This window comes from Ranitomeya imitator, chromosome 5 (assembly GCF_032444005.1).
Source record: "Ranitomeya imitator isolate aRanImi1 chromosome 5, aRanImi1.pri, whole genome shotgun sequence".
NCBI lineage: Eukaryota > Metazoa > Chordata > Amphibia > Anura > Dendrobatidae > Ranitomeya > Ranitomeya imitator.
The window spans coordinates 115,025,794-115,043,852 of NC_091286.1; the positions used below are offsets into that span (position 1 = coordinate 115,025,794).

Here is an 18,059-nt window from a genome sequence, read left to right on the forward strand (position 1 = left end):
TATCTTAGTACGGGGGCACTGAGAGCAGCCGTGATGGAGAGACAGAGCTACAGACCTGCCTATAGTAACGGCGATGCATTGTTCTGCTTTTCTCCAGAGCTTCGGTTCTCCATTATCGCTGCTCTCCTGGGCTCCGACCCTCCAGTTGCATTAAGAGACATGGTGACTGGAGTTAGAACATGGTGAGCCAGTCAGCAGCTGTGGCCTTCTCCATGGGTGCTTGTTTTCACTCTCAAGGATACGGATGAGTTTTGATTGACCAAAAGAAAATGCAAATATCAATATAGATGTTCTGTGTTACATAGGAGGCATAACAGACAGAGTCAGTGGAGCAGCACCAATTGTTGAAGGTACTAGTGCAAAATCTTCTTTAAAGGGAACCTGTCATGTTGAAAATGGTATCTGATCTTCAGCCTGGATGTTATGGCTGATCAGACTGATTTACATTTTTGTGGGAAAAGTTTCAGTAAAACTTGTGTTTTATTAATTGAACTAGCTGAAGAGCCCGGCGTTGCCTGGGCATAGTAAATATCTGTGGTTAGTTATAGCACGTCACTTCTCTTATTTTCCCATCACGCCTCTCATTTTCCCAATCACATCTTTAATTTTCCCCCTCACATCTCTCATTTTCTCCCTCACACCTCTCATTTTCTCCCTCACTCCTCTCATTCCCGCCTAACACTTGTCATTTCGACCTCACATCTGTCATTTTCCGATCACTACACTATTTTCCCTCACTCCTCTCATTTTGCACTCACACCTTTTCATTTTCACCTCACACCTCTCATTTTCACCTCAGTATATACATGTTTGTCATCTCCCTTATATATAGTATACACCTGTATGTCATCTCCTGTATATAGTATATACCTGTATGTCATCTCCCCTGTATATAGTATATACCTGCTGTGTGTCATCTCCCCTGTATATAGTATATACCTGTATGTCATCTCCTCCTATATATAGTATATACCTGAATGTCATCTCCTCCTATATATAGTATATACCTGAATGTCATCTCCTCCTATATATAGTATATACCTGTATGTCATCTCCTTCTATATATAGTATATACCTGTATGTCATCTCCTCCTGTATATAGTATATACCTGTGTGTCATCTCCCCTGTATATAGTATATATCTGTGTGTCATCTCCTCCTGTATATATAAATACATCAGATAGGGATTGCATACATTAGTTAGGACTGCTCTGATAAGGGTATACCGTGAAGATTGGTAGAGCAGCTTAGTATACATTTTTTGCAAAAAACGTATCAACCAAATACCCTGTTTTTTACATCTTTTACTAGCACTTGCGGATTACTGCAACATTTTTTCAAACTGAGTGTTTTTGGTTTTACTATTCTATTTTGTGTCTTCAGGTTTCTTGGTGGTGTGTGAACATGATCATACAGACTTGTTCACTGTGCAAGTAGCCCATGTGTTCCTGTTTCCATAATTGTTCTCTTGTGTCTACAAGACTGGGGAGTTCCACCACTCCTCTTGGGCTATCTGCACAAAGGCTGTTCTACCCTGTATGCACAAATGGATTTTTTCCTCTCTGAACCCTGTTCACACAGGTTATATACAGATGATCAGGTTTTTAAATACATCAGATAGGGATTGCATACATTAGTTAGGACTGCTCTGATAAGGGTATACCGTGAAGATTGGTAGAGCAGCTTAGTATACATTTTTTGCAAAAAACGTATCAACCAAATACCCTGTTTTTTACATCTTTTACTAGCACTTGCGGATTACTGCAACATTTTTTCAAACTGAGTGTTTTTGGTTTTACTATTCTATTTTGTGTCTTCAGGTTTCTTGGTGGTGTGTGAACATGATCATACAGACTTGTTCACTGTGCAAGTAGCCCATGTGTTCCTGTTTCCATAATTGTTCTCTTGTGTCTACAAGACTGGGGAGTTCCACCACTCCTCTTGGGCTATCTGCACAAAGGCTGTTCTACCCTGTATGCACAAATGGATTTTTTCCTCTCTGAACCCTGTTCACACAGGTTATATACAGATGATCAGGTTTTTAAATACATCAGATAGGGATTGCATACATTAGTTAGGACTGCTCTGATAAGGGTATACCGTGAAGATTGGTAGAGCAGCTTAGTATACATTTTTTGCAAAAAACGTATCAACCAAATACCCTGTTTTTTACATCTTTTACTAGCACTTGCGGATTACTGCAACATTTTTTCAAACTGAGTGTTTTTGGTTTTACTATTCTATTTTGTGTCTTCAGGTTTCTTGGTGGTGTGTGAACATGATCATACAGACTTGTTCACTGTGCAAGTAGCCCATGTGTTCCTGTTTCCATAATTGTTCTCTTGTGTCTACAAGACTGGGGAGTTCCACCACTCCTCTTGGGCTATCTGCACAAAGGCTGTTCTACCCTGTATGCACAAATGGATTTTTTCCTCTCTGAACCCTGTTCACACAGGTTATATACAGATGATCAGGTTTTTAAATACATCAGATAGGGATTGCATACATTAGTTAGGACTGCTCTGATAAGGGTATACCGTGAAGATTGGTAGAGCAGCTTAGTATACATTTTTTGCAAAAAACGTATCAACCAAATACCCTGTTTTTTACATCTTTTACTAGCACTTGCGGATTACTGCAACATTTTTTCAAACTGAGTGTTTTTGGTTTTACTATTCTATTTTGTGTCTTCAGGTTTCTTGGTGGTGTGTGAACATGATCATACAGACTTGTTCACTGTGCAAGTAGCCCATGTGTTCCTGTTTCCATAATTGTTCTCTTGTGTCTACAAGACTGGGGAGTTCCACCACTCCTCTTGGGCTATCTGCACAAAGGCTGTTCTACCCTGTATGCACAAATGGATTTTTTCCTCTCTGAACCCTGTTCACACAGGTTATATACAGATGATCAGGTTTTTAAATACATCAGATAGGGATTGCATACATTAGTTAGGACTGCTCTGATAAGGGTATACCGTGAAGATTGGTAGAGCAGCTTAGTATACATTTTTTGCAAAAAACGTATCAACCAAATACCCTGTTTTTTACATCTTTTACTAGCACTTGCGGATTACTGCAACATTTTTTCAAACTGAGTGTTTTTGGTTTTACTATTCTATTTTGTGTCTTCAGGTTTCTTGGTGGTGTGTGAACATGATCATACAGACTTGTTCACTGTGCAAGTAGCCCATGTGTTCCTGTTTCCATAATTGTTCTCTTGTGTCTACAAGACTGGGGAGTTCCACCACTCCTCTTGGGCTATCTGCACAAAGGCTGTTCTACCCTGTATGCACAAATGGATTTTTTCCTCTCTGAACCCTGTTCACACAGGTTATATACAGATGATCAGGTTTTTAAATACATCAGATAGGGATTGCATACATTAGTTAGGACTGCTCTGATAAGGGTATACCGTGAAGATTGGTAGAGCAGCTTAGTATACATTTTTTGCAAAAAACGTATCAACCAAATACCCTGTTTTTTACATCTTTTACTAGCACTTGCGGATTACTGCAACATTTTTTCAAACTGAGTGTTTTTGGTTTTACTATTCTATTTTGTGTCTTCAGGTTTCTTGGTGGTGTGTGAACATGATCATACAGACTTGTTCACTGTGCAAGTAGCCCATGTGTTCCTGTTTCCATATAGTATATACCTGTATGTCATCTCCTCCTATATATAGTATATACCTGAATGTCATCTCCTCCTATATATAGTATATACCTGAATGTCATCTCCTCCTATATATAGTATATACCTGTATGTCATCTCCTTCTATATATAGTATATACCTGTATGTCATCTCCTCCTGTATATAGTATATACCTGTGTGTCATCTCCCCTGTATATAGTATATATCTGTGTGTCATCTCCTCCTGTATATAGTATATACCTGTATGTCATCTTCTATATATAGCATATACCTGTATGTCATCTCCTCCTGTATATAGTATATACCTGTAGGTAATCTGCTCCTGTATATAGTATATACCTGTGTGTCATCTCTTCCTGTATATAGTATATACCTGTATGTCATCTCCTCCTGTATATAGTATGTACCTGTATGTCATCTCCTCCTCTATATAGTATATACCTGTGTGTCATCTCTCCTGTATATAGTATATATCTGTGTGTCATCTCCCCTGTATATAGTATATACTTGTGTGATCTCCTGTGTTAGACCTCGTTCACACGTTATTTGCTCAGTATTTTTACCTCAGTATTTGTAAGATAAATTGGCAGCCTGATCCCCAGCCAACAGGAAGCCCTCCCCCCTGGCAGTATATATTAGCTCACACATACACATAATAGACAGGTCATGTGACTGACAGCTGCCGTATTTCCTATATGGTACATTTGTTGCTCTTGTAGTTTGTCTGCTTATTAATCAGATTTTTATTTTTGAAGGCTAATACCAGACTTGTGTGTGTTTTAGGGCGAGTTTCGTTTGTCAAGTTGTGTGTGTTGAGTTGTGTGTGGCGACATGCATGTAGCGACTTTTGTGAGATGAGTTTTGTGTGGCGACATGCGTGTAGCAACTTTTTGTGTGTCGAGTTGCATGTGACAGGTTAGGGTAGCAAGTTGTGTGCAGCAAGTTTTGCGCATGGAGAGTTTTGCGCGTGGTGAGTTTTATGTCTGGTGCCTTTTGAGTATGTGCAAGTTTTGTGTGAGGCAACTTTTGCATGTGTTGCAAATTTTGTGCATGTGGCAATTTTTCCGCGTGTGCAAGTTTTGCGTGTGGCGAGTTTTCCATGAGGTGAGTTTTGCACTTGTGGCGCGTTTTGCGTGAGCCTAGTTTTTGCATGTGGCGAGTTTTGCGCGTGGTGAGTTTTGAGCGGCGACTTTTGTGTTTCGACTTTTATGTGGCGAGGTTGGTGTATGTGTGGTGAAATGTGTGCTGAGGGTAAAATGTGTTCAAGCACGTGGTAGTGTGTGGCGCATTTTGTGTGTGTGTTCATATCCCCATGTGTGGTGAGTATCTCATGTCGGGGCCCCACCTTAGCAACTGTACGGTATATACTCTTTGGCGCCATCGCTCTCATTCTTTAAGTCCCCCTTGTTCACATCTGGCAGCTGTCAATTTGCCTCCAACACTTTTCCTTTCACTTTTCCCCATTATGTAGATAGGGGCAAAATTGTTTGGTGAATTTGAAAGCGCGGGGTTAAAATTTCACCTCACAACATAGCCTATGACGCTCTCAGGGTCCAGACGTGTGACTGTGCAAAATTTTGTGGCTGTAGCTGCGACGCCTCCAACACTTTTCCTTTCACTTTTTTGCCCATTATGTAGATAGGGGCAAAATTGTTTGGTGAATTGGAAAGCGCGGGGTTAAAATTTCACCTCACAACGTAGCCTATGACGCTCTCAGGGTCCAGACGTGTGAATGTGCAAAATTTTGTTGCTGCAGCTGCGACGCTTCCAACACTTTTCCTTTCACTTTTTTCCCCATTATGTAGATAGGGGCAAAATTGTTTGGTGAATTGGAACGCGCGGGGTTAAAATTTCGCCTCACAACATAGCCTATGACGCTCCCGGGGTCCAGACGTGTGACTGTGCAAAATTTTGTGGCTGTAGCTGCGACTGTGCAGATGCCAATCCCGGACATACATACACACACACACACACACACACACACACACACATTCAGCTTTATATAGTAGATATGAGTTTCTATACATATCAGTCCAGTGGGCAGTCCTATTTAGTGATTGATAGTCTGCCCAGTATGACTATGCATGCAGACATAGCTATCAATCACTGAGTAGTACCGGTGCCCACTGGACCTGGACTCCTATGCATACAAACACCAGGGAGGACAGGATCCCTTTAAATGCATTTGTTTTCTATGTAAAAGTCTATACACAAATCTACTAAAATAAAATAAAACGATTGTCAGAAAACTGTAGTCATTCACATGCATCACGTCAGTAACAGTTACCAGACATCATTTATCTTGAGGCCTTTCCTTGGTGCAGTGAGTCCGCACCATGATGACAGTTTGGCATGTAATTGGTACATTTTATTCCCCGCGCAGATATATCAGGGTCCTGTGTCACAGCGGCTGCATTTAGGAGCTCAGCACTGCTATCACATTCACACCTATTTACAGGAAAACTCATTTAGTAATGTGTTTATATATATACAGGTGAAACTTCTAGCAAAAGTTTAGCTAATAAGGGGCGCAAACGAATCCCTGAAAGCGCCCCTAAGACTAGTTGTGAATATAGCCTTTCTCAGATTAATAATTTGCTCTTTCTCCTGTCGCATGGCCGCCTTAGAAGGAATGAAAAACAACGATGTGCTCAATTATCTGATAAATCTCATTACACAAAAGATACATCAGGTGATTAATTGAAAAAGTGAAAGCTCTCCAAGTCTATGGGCAGCTATGGAGTATTAGGCCTCAGCAGAAATCCGCTCCTCCCGGGAGCCGGCGATCACATTGCCATTCAAGGCCAACTATTGACTGTTTCCTTCTATGAATTATTTAAATCCACTTACTGGGGAATGATTGGAGTTAATCATAATGTGTGCGGAGCGGACGGCTCTGCCACCTTTACACTGAAGGTCTACTTACCACATATATTAGAAATCTTACGTGCAAAGTAAGGGATCATTTATCTCATCGTCTCTCCACTTGTAAGAAGAACAACATGGAAAACGGAAAAGGTAGCAAGCGGCGTCATCTGTGGAAGCAATATATGATGCAGGGGACCTAGGCCATGTTCACAAACAATGAGAAGATGTAATAATTGGAAACTCGGATAAAATTCAAGCTCGTTACCCATTCTGATTTCAACATTATTATTAGTATGTCTGGTTGGAAACCAATGACTTATCGTGGAAAGATATACTGCAAGTGGGCTATGATATAACAGCTCTATGCCAGTGTTCACATTTGTTTTCTGTACACATTGGCGGTATATGTCTGAAGCCATCACCCAGGTATAGCTACAATGCATCCATTTGAAGACATCTTTTATTCACTGTACATGAAAGCATAGTTTATAACTAGTGATGAGCGAGTATAATCGTTGCTCGGGAGACCTCCGAGTATTTATGACTTCTCGGATTTTTCATCGTGGCAGCTGAATGATTTGCAGCTACTAGACAGCTTGATTACATGTGTGGATTCCCTAGCAACCAGGCAACCCCCACATGTACTCAGCCTGGCTAGTAGCTGTAAATCATTCAGCTGCCGTGGTGAAAACTAAATCTCCGAGCGCTAACAAATACTCGGAGGTCACCCGAGCAACGAGTATACTCGCTCATCACTATTTCCAACGCTCTCCAATGTGGCGGCATCCCGTAATAAAAAGTGTACCGCGACGTATGACTGTGTACTGATAAGGCAGGGACATCCAGCAGAGAAATACCGTCAGAAATGCTCCAACCTCCAACATAGCAACCATACAAGATCAGAGGTGCTCTACACAGGTTGGGATCTACACACCCCAATTTTTTTTTGCTTATATATTTGTGATGTTTTGCCCTTACATCTCATCATACAAGATCTGACAAAAATAAAACGATGGAGGGAGAACACATTACCCCGAAGAGAAATTAAGTCCCACCATCAAAGAGATTGACGCTTTAATAGCAATCTGTCTTGTCCTTGGGTCTAAATGGCGGGTAATCTAGTATAAAATAGGAGCGGTGTTGTGGGAATGACTTGCTCAGCAATGTCACACAATGTGCACGATACAAATGTCCCCCTCCAGCCTCTGTCACCGCAAATAATGCCCATCGATCAACTCGCTCCCCCTAGCAGACGCGTTCCAATTTTCTCATTGAAAAAGCTGAAAATAGCCTGAAAATTGTGATTCCTGGGACAGTATGGATTTTCTTCTACTTCTGACCTAATCTGATAAAAAGGGAGTGGGGACTACAAAGAACAGTCTACGTGAGAAGTGTCTCATATTCTGGGGTCTTCGGAGGGAGATTACATTCAGATCATCACTGAACACAACTGTGGCGGGGAGACTCCTGAACACCATGGTGACACCAAGGATTACAGGGGATGTATGGGGAAAAGTAACTCGCTTTCGTTCTAGTACGTGGGTTTCTCTCATTGTCACCCCGCACAATCTAATGTATCCGTCAATGCCTCAGCGCATTTATTTTAAAGGGTTTTCCAGGACTACAATACAATACTGTTGACGTGTCCTTGGGAACACTGTGTATGGAGCTATGGTATTCCGGCTTTATATATTTCAGGCAACTATGGGACCAGCTAACAGCTGGTGCCAGGTGTCGGACCCCCACTAATCTGATATTGAAGACCTATCCTAAACATACGTCATTAATAACCAAGGCATACACCTTAGATAGCTGTCAGCTATGAGGTCAATTCCTCCTCCCCTATATATCCACAAACTTTATTAATAATAAGAAGGGCACTGGTCACGGCCACCTCTAAGGTTGGTTTATCTTTTGTGCAAAATAAGAATTGGAAATGTTGAAATCCTTAAAGAAGCACTCCTCCCACTAAACTATTTATCCTTTTAGTATGGTGGTGATGGCGAACTCAGTCGAGGGGTTCAAGAGAGGCCTGGATGTCTTCCTGGAGCAGAACAATATTGTATCATACAATTATTAGGTTCTGTAGAAGGACGTATATCTGGGGATTTATTACGATGGAATATAGGCTGAACTAGATGGACAAATGTCTTTTTTCGGCCTTACTAACTATGTTACTATGTTACTATGTATTGCAATCATCATATTATATAGCACTGTATACTTACAATTGCTAATTTTCCCCTTCTACCCAGCTAATTCTTCTCTTTTCCATTAGGTTTATGACATCACATGATTAAAAACTGACCAGCTGAATCCTTCTGAGCTCTATGCAGAAACAGGAGGTCTATTTTCCCTGTATGAGACATAAATCACTGCAAAGGTCGCTGGCAGGGGAGAAGGAGCAGCTGGGTCAGGAGTTGAAGAGGTGAATGACAAATGCAGGGCTATATATGATGACTGCAATATATAAAAGGGAATCTGTCAGCAGGTTTTTGCTATGTAATCTGAAGACAGCAGGCGATAGAGGTAGAAACACAGAACTCAGGGATTTGTCCCTTGTCAAAGTGTGTGTTATAGTTTACTAACTATAAAGGATGAATCACTAAGGGTATGTCTCCACATTCAGGATTCCCTGCGCTTTGGATGCAGCGGATACCCCGCTCTGCCCAAAGCGCCGTCCCCTGTTGTACGTGCGGTGATTCCACGTGTGTTCATTGAACACATGTGGAAACACCGCTTCCTATACACAGACTGTTATTTATCTTGCGGAGACGGAGCGTTTCCGCAAGATAAATAGACATGCTGCAGTCTGGAAAGACGCACTACATGTCCAGTTATGCAGGGCCGCCGGATGCAGCCCTGCATGCATGGTGGGGACGGGATTTGATAAAATCCCCTCCACTATGCTGTAACATCTGGCCGCTGTGGATGTACACAGCTTTCAATCCACAGCAAATCCTGAAGGTTTCCTGACCGTGGGCACATACCCTAAGAGTCTGGCAACTAAACACCTCACTGTGTATGGACTTTGTACACAGAGAGCCTGGTGTGGGCGGGACCAACTTCCTCAACTCTGCTTAATTCTAAATCTAAAAGCTCTGATTGTACTAGAATGGCTGTACCCAGTAAACTAACTGATACATCATTGGATTCAGCATCTCTATTCCTACATCAAGCTGACCTCAGATGAGGTAGCAAAAACCTGCTGACAGATTGTTAGGACTGGCGGAATGCACCAAATAATAATTAGAGAGGACATGAGGTGCGTTCACAGTCCAGGGTCCACCGTGCAGAAAGGACATCTGCTGCTCGGTAATGGCGGACTAGATGGTGGTATAATGTGAATACGCACATGGGTTAGCTTCACCCGGTATGAAGGAAGCAAACTCTGTTGCGTCACAGGGCCGCGATACCGCACAGAGAGCACAAGTAAAGAGTAACAGAACTCCGTCCCAAGACACGGGGAAAGAGTTCCTCTAGACCTCTTACGCTCTACACCGCTACTGTGGTGTCAGGGATAGAACTGAACTAATAATTTATCGCACAAGAGTGCGTACAATGCCGCTCTGGTGGACGCCACTAACCACCCTAACCAGGGCCAGGAAAGCGCACTGGCAGTCGCTGTTGACAGACGTGGAACTGTGTGTTGGATGTGCAGAGTAGCACTGCCTGGCGCTAGGTAGCTTCTATCATTCGCGAGCAAGCAACAACAGTAGGGATGGGAATGATTCGGAGCTTTCATCCATCGACAGGCAAACATCCACACACACATATTAGCAAGTTTACACTAGCGCATAGCTGAGCGGCCATGCAAACCTTTTATTGCAGTAGCGCTCCGGGACCTTCCTGATGGTCCAATAGGAGCCGCAACGGGACCTGAGCATGTGACCCCCTACCTCCAATGGGAGGTCGTCCCGTGGGCATGCTCAGTATGGGAAAAGCAGGACTTAGTCCAAGAAAGGCCTGTTTGCTGCTGATCAGTGCTGGCTACAAAGTCAGAGCCAGGAAAGACAGCAGTAACCATTCGCACAGTATCAGCCTAAGCCAGACGCTGGAACCGACGTCTCTGCTGAGCAGGCTCCACTGTGGCTGGAGAAGAATGGGAGACCGTAGCGGAGATGGCTCGAGACTCCTCCTGTGCAGCGACGGGAACTCGACACCTAACACAAATTCCCTTTAACTTAAGGCTATGTTCACAAGTTGAGTTTTTGCTGTGTTTTTTAATGCAGATTTTAAGCTGCATGTTACGGTATCAGCAAAAGCTATGAGATTTCAGAAATTTCATGCACACACATTGTTTTTATTTTCCTGACTGATTTGGAAAACTGCTGCATTTTTGCAAACTGCAGCATGTCACTTCTTTCAGCGTTTTTTCACCCATAGAAAGTAATGACTAAGTGCAAAAATGCAGCAAAAAACAAAGGGATTAGGTATGGCTGCGTTTTTAGTGCAAACACCTTGCATCATGTTTTTGGGGGGCACTAAACTTTATCAGCATGCACAAGACAACAAAAACACAGTGCTTCTTTTAGGCTGCCGTCACACTAGCAGTATTTGGTCAGTATTTTACATCAGTATTTGTAAGCCAAAACCAGGAGTGGGTGATAAATACAGAAGTGGTGCATATGTTTCTATTATACTTTTCCTCTATTTGTTCCACTCCTGGTTTTGGCTTACAAATACTGATGTAAAATACTGACCAAATACTGCTAGTGTGACGGCAGCCTAATGCTCAACACTTATTTTCCCCGACATCTGACATTGAAGAGATCAAGCACCCCATGCATATAAGAGCAGGTCATGCCGAAATTACCAGAATCAGCCTAAATTCCTGTACTGTGCAGTCTATGACCAGCTCTATGGTGTGTAAGCACAAAAAAAAAATGGCAAACATGACATTGTCCACGGAGCTACACGAGACTTAATTCCATGTTAGCAGACAAGTGTCGCCCAGCACCGATGCTGGACGCGGTCAGGACTCCGCACTATTCTTACACCTTCTACACTTAATTTAGCTGCCTGTTCATCTGTTAACAAGGGAGGTTAAGCAGAATGTGAAAATCGACCACCATGCTGTGTAAGTGGTTTTCTTTTCTGCTTCCAAATGACGTAACTTCATATCCAGCAGGTATAATTTGTTTAATTTATGTTTTTCAGACCAGAATTGGCAAACTACATAAAATTCCAGAGTTGTATTTGTGTATACTTTGTTTTTTTTAAAAAAAGAAAACAATAAAAGAAATTGCATGACAAAATCAGCTTTTACTACAAATTCTCTGCAACCTTTCATTTATTTTTCCTTCATATATAGGCCATTTTGTGAAAGCTATTAAATACAAGTTAAATGAAAAGAACCAATTTTAGCACATTCCTGTTACTGTAATATGCATTGTACTAATTTCTGATTAACTAAATGGATAACCCCAGGCATTTATGAATTTCATTGTGTGCCCGTGCTCCTCCGATGGTGGCAAAGCTGCCTCATATAGCAGCATCAGAGAGAACACAGTTTGGGCAGCGGCTCAGCTATTCTGCTGGTCCAAACTGTCCATCATCAGGAGCGCACCGCCTCCTATTAAGCAGGAAGTCCAGAGGCTGGGAGCGGTGTGCTCCCGAAGAAAGAAGATGCGACAATCCCAGTAAGTTTTGGACTCACATGACTTGTACAGTTGATAATGCAACAATTATGGTAATGCAGACATCTACTGCTGAGTAAAAAACAGACTGTCTAAGCGGGAGGATCTTCGGTGCTTTTTTTTCATGGAAGGTAAAAATCGACCCTTTAATACATCATGATCAGAGAGAGTGGGTTTGATGAATTGCATCCGGCTCCGCAGGTAAGCCTGGGATTTAAGCAGCTACACAGGTAAGCCAAGGATAAAGTGGAAAAGTATTAGGGGCATTACATATGTGAGCATACATATCCGTTAACTACCTGGAATCAATGAATAGAGATATATGGCTCCATCACATTTCCACAAACGGGCCAACACAGTTGTAATCCAGAGGAGATTATTTCTAAACCATTACACACAGTACAAGACGCCATCTGCACATGATACATATACACTTTAATAACCTCTCATCTCGCTAAGAAAGGCATTGTTTATTACAGGGAACCCGTCACCAGTTTTTTGCTAACTAATCCGACAGCAGATTAATGTAGGAAAATAGACCCTGATTCCAACAATATGTCACTTACTGGGCTGCTTGATCTAGTTTTTATAAAATCGCTGTTTTATCAGCAGAAAATTATCAGGAGAGGACTAGTAAAACTGCTGCCATGTAGTCTTCCATATTTATGAGCACTGTATAACTCCACCCCAGCTCAGGTTGGCAGTTTTCTGCCTATGCACAGAGTACACATAAAGCTACCAATCAGAGGTGGGGATGGGGTTATACAGAGCTCAGCATTCAGAGAGAGGCTTGACCTATGGCAGATAAGGGTGGTTTCACATTTGCATTTTTTTTTTTTTGCGTTTTTGCGGTAAAAAACGCAAAAAAGGCATGCTTTTTTTCCCTATATTTCACATTAAAAACGCATGCGTTTTTTTTGTTTACGTTTTGACGCGTATTTGCAACGCATGCGTTTTTTCTGCATGCGTTGTGTTGCAGATGTGCAACATGTAGTATTTTTAGTGGCTTTTTTTGCCGCAAAAAAACGCATTGCTGTCTATGTAAACGCATGCGTTTTTAACCGCATCCGTTTGCATGCATTAAAAACGCATGCGTTTAAAAAAAAAACCACACTGATAAACCACCCCACACCATAAAATTGATAAAGGGATCCTACCCCTAACCCTACCCCGAACCCTACCCCTAACCCTACCCCTAACCCTACCCCTAATCCCTTTAAGGGTAGGGTTAGGGGTAGGGTTAGGGTTAGGGTTAGGATCCCTTTAGGGTTAGGGTTAGGATCCCTACCCCTAACCCTACCCCTAACCCTAACTCTTTCTGTTTATAGTGGGTTTTTTACTTTATGTTGATGATTGGCAGCTGTCACACATTTATCTGCATGCGTTTAAAAAACGCAAACGCATGAAAAACGCATGTAAACGTGTCAAAACGCCGCGTTTTTTTCACCACATGCAAAAATGCATGCGTCAAAAAAACGCAGCGTTTGCACGCGTTTACATGCGTTTTTTCACCATGTGTTTTTTTTTTTTTAAAACGCATGCGTGAAACCAGCTTAAAACTGTAGTTTTATCAAAATTACAGCAAGCAACCCAGCAAGTGACACATTGCTGGAATCCCGGTCTCTCTCCCACTACATCATGCTGCTCTCAGATAGGGTAGGGAAAACCTGGTGACAGACTCCCTTTACTGGTGCACAGTAAGTTCCCACCAAAATAAAGACAAAGATAACACTTAGCAAAGTCCAATGAAAGTAAAAAAACAATATCAGACGATTTCCATGTACTTTACGAAAGCAACACACGGCATAACAATTAAAAATGCAGGAAGAAAGTCAATCCCAATATAAGAAAGCAGCCGGGCTGCCACGTCAGACCTGCCATTCTTACAGTAATACCAGTCTGCTGCGGCTTTTATCCATCCGGCCTGCAAATAATGATTTCTTTCCAAGAAATATCCATTTTTACAAATAAATATTCCTACTATGAAGTAAATAAACATTAATATATGCAAAGATTTGTTATGAGCCTGGAACTGAATACAATAAGACCTGCTGCCCACATCCCACGCGTTCTTCATACAGCCTTGTGATAATGAAGGAGACCCTGATATGGGGGGCAGCACCGATATCCACACAAACAGAACACAATATCTGCGGGAAGGCAGTCTATTAAATGCCAACACTTCCGAGAAATCACAGAAGCAGGGTGAAAACGGTTTTTGTTTTTAAGATTATATGCTAACACAGCATCTGCTTCTTAAGGGGCTTCTTTGTTTGCCTTTCCACCCTGTGTAGTTAAGAGATATTCCATGAGGCAAATAGGTCCATTTGTAGGTACAGAGGGTCTCCTTTATAACGAGAGGCGGCCACAAAATAACCCTGACATTGGGTACTGACATTCAGCCAAAGTCATCCTTGCACCATTCTAGAATTTCCCATCGACCTGTTAAGGTCAGATATTTTTAGGGTTTCCGCAAGTCAGAAGGCACATGTGCCATTAGGATTCCTTGCTTTTACACAACGGCTTTAGGCGTTTATCATGATTATGTATGGCAAGGCAATAATAAGCGTACCTAAAAGGAATCTCAAAAGAAAGTTTAAAACAGCAACCAGAAGAAAAGCTGAATAGATCAGAGGTCAAATTACACTAATGTAAGCGTAGAAGCCATGATAAAGCAGCTGTAATGTATGGAATGGAAATAACCCCACATCGTATACATCGGAGGATCGTGGATATGGACATATCATGGCTACCTACGACATGCATTTAGTGGCCAGTTTCATATGGCCTCCTCTCAGCTTTCCACATTTAGTCTAAAGTCCAGACGTGTGAGACGCTGAGATGATCCAGAATATGTTTCACAACCTTCTGCTCCCATGGCCGTCTATACCATAGACATCAATAGATGCCCACGAGTGTTTCATGCCCACACAATCATACCCAAGTTCATGAGAAAGTGTTGTTCACTCGTTATGTCTGAATTGAAGCTCTGGTAGTTGCTCGATGCTTTCCCGTTGTTCTTCTTCTTCAGCTGGCCATACACATTACATGTTGGGAAAACTCCAATGGGAGATGGAGGTCTTATCCCTCCCTTTATTTTGACATAAACAAGCACACCTGGCTAACGCTGGCCTTAGGCAAGAGATACAGACCATGACCATGGTGGAGCGCTACGTTAGCTTATAGCAATGCACATTTCATTAACTTTGTATGTGAGCATCTCTGCTCCGCAAATAGTATTGTCTGCCACAGTGTGGAATTTAATGAAAACCTATCAGGTCCCATAAGTGCCCAAAATTGCCACTATTAGATTAACGACAAATGTTAGGTCCCAAACAAATTTGTCACTTATGTGATAAAACCATTTTTGATGCACCACTTCTCATATCCAAATACATATTACTATTCCTGGTGGTGGGAGCTGCCTCTCGAAGACTAGCCTGCTTCTGACGCTGTAACGTGTCCCTCCGAGACGTGACTGACCTCATTCCCACAAACTGCTTCATGCCAGGAATGGCAGCGCTACGTCTTCCCAAGAACGTTCAGAGGAGCCGTCTCTCCTTTCTCCATCACAGCACTGCATTTTCAATGTTATTCCTGAGATGACGCGGACCTGTGGTGATGATGTCAATAGCGCCCAAAAAGCGCGAGATTACAGCATCTGAAGCAGACTGGCCAGGGCGAAGCAGAACTCACCCGCAATAGTCCTACCTAATTTGCATATGATGATGGGTGCCTTAAAAATGGATTTATCAGCATAATGACCATTTGCTTAGGACACAGAGGGCTTTATTAAAATAGAGCAATAAGGATACGTCACCTAATGGCTTCAGTTTTGGTGGTTTAAAGGGGTGGTCCAGCACCTAATATGTATTTTCTATCTATCTTTACACCGTAACCCCTTTTGCTTTATTACACATGTACTACTCTTCTGCCTACCTACCTAATCTCTAAACGTGTTTTCTTGCCGTACTTCCTGACAACTTGTTTGGGGGGCGGTGCTAGAAGCAGTGGGGAGGCGCTGTTGTCACTCACTTCTTCTATTTCTGCCCCTTGACGAAGCTACGGCAGCGGTGACAAAAGCAGAGAGCCGGCGCTGCACTCATATCATCCACAGCGTCCATCACCAAGGATCCAGGACGTCATTACATGTGGCAGCAATGCAAGAAGTTAGTGAGTGCCTGCATCGCTGCCCCCTGCAATGTCCTATTCCAGAAGGGGCGACGGATCCTGTTATCAGATCTCACCAAACTTAACCAGATCTGTCAATAGTTTGACAATAAAATCTCATGCCTATGTCCTGTTGGTAGATTTTGGAGAAATTTTTGGATGTCAGCTATGTCACATGTATGGCCAGTATAATACACCGGCAGTGATATGATATCAGCAAAAGCTGCAGTACAAACACTTTGGAAAAATGTATTACCGCCTATAAAATACTGACCACCACTGCTGTATAGTCACGTTAGAGCACTAAAGTTCTTGGCTGTGGAACATAGGCAGCCAGGTAAGCCCATCCAGCCAGGCCGTTAGTTTCCTAATGTACTAATATCTCAGAAAGATCAGGTAGCATTGTCTTTACGGCGCCTTTAGCCAACAACTTTCCAATTGTAATGGAGACAAATATCTATAATAAAGTGCCAGAGAATTTGGGAGCCAGGCGTAAAAACACTTCAGGAACCAATTCTATTTTATTAGTGGGCTGACAAGAAGAACTTAGGAGCCAGTAGCAAATTTCTAATCCTGCAGACTACCTGGGATTTGGCCATCTCCACACGGCTGATAACCATGCACCACATTACAGCACTACTTAAAGATCAAATGAAACCATGATTCCTCTGGCAGATGCCTTTGGTATATGACATCTTGTGACTTACCTTCGATTCTCTTCAGGGCACTGTGACATGAGTCCTGGTTGGGGAATTCAAAGGGACTGGTACAGGTCCGAATAGTGTCGCATTCACATTTTCCATTGATGATGTTGCATCCTGTTACAAAGTTTTCATTGCAAGGTTCAAATCCATAGAGCTGGCCATCATCCCAGTTTTCATCTAGAATATAAAGAAATATATTAAATTTCCATAATGCTGATTTAGGTCCATGAATACAGGATATGTTGACATGAAGCATCAGAACCTCTAATATTCAGAATGAATGTGTAGTCAGATTGATAATGAAAAGTCAGGAAACAAGCAAAACTCTGCTAGACCTATAATGAAGGGCGGCAGCAGTAAAAGATGCTCGGGTACAACAGGGGGCGGATGTGCAGCACACCGGCCGCGCCACTATTCCGACAACGGAACACTGGAACTCAGCACATGTGGCCAGTGGTGGCACCGGGAACGCTGAGTGATGGGGTTGCTAGATGTTTCACCCCCACTGGGTTCTTAACAGAAGGAAGGGAAAAGGCCACTTCCAGATACCATCGAAATGTTGAAATCCAACAGCGCAATTTTTCTTTCCACTGATGTTGGAAGAAAAATCAGTGGTCTGGCCGACATTAATGTGCTTGGTCACCTTTACAGGCAACACACTAATAGCATAGATTAAGGGCACGTTCATGTGTTACGAGAAGTGGGCACTTGGCTTAGGAACACTTAGATTACACGTTCTAGTAAAGGATTCCTACATAACGTGAGGACTATCTGCAGGACATGGATATGATGCAGTCAGAAGAATGGCTGGAAAAGTGAGTAGTGTTGAATAAGCGACCATACTACCTTACCTGCTTCTACAACTGCCACATATTCTTTTTTACATAAATGCATGTATTTGTGGCTAATAATAACTTTTTCATTTCAGATTCATTAAACATTTTACACGGACTACAGACGGCAAACAAGTTTCTTTTTAATGAGCTTAAATTGCAAAAATAACTTTTAGGTCTAATTACATAAATTT

At 42.2% G+C, this 18,059-nt stretch overlaps 1 protein-coding gene across 1 annotated transcript in view; it reads right to left on the reverse strand.

Annotated features, from left to right (window-relative positions):
* CRIM1 (cysteine rich transmembrane BMP regulator 1) overlaps positions 1-18,059 on the reverse strand; it is a 973,879-nt gene that overhangs the window by 838,810 nt on the left and 117,010 nt on the right. Inside the window, exon 2 of the mRNA XM_069769103.1 lies at positions 17,036-17,209. Coding sequence (XP_069625204.1) covers positions 17,036-17,209 — 174 coding nt within the window. The remainder of the gene's footprint in view (positions 1-17,035; positions 17,210-18,059) is intronic.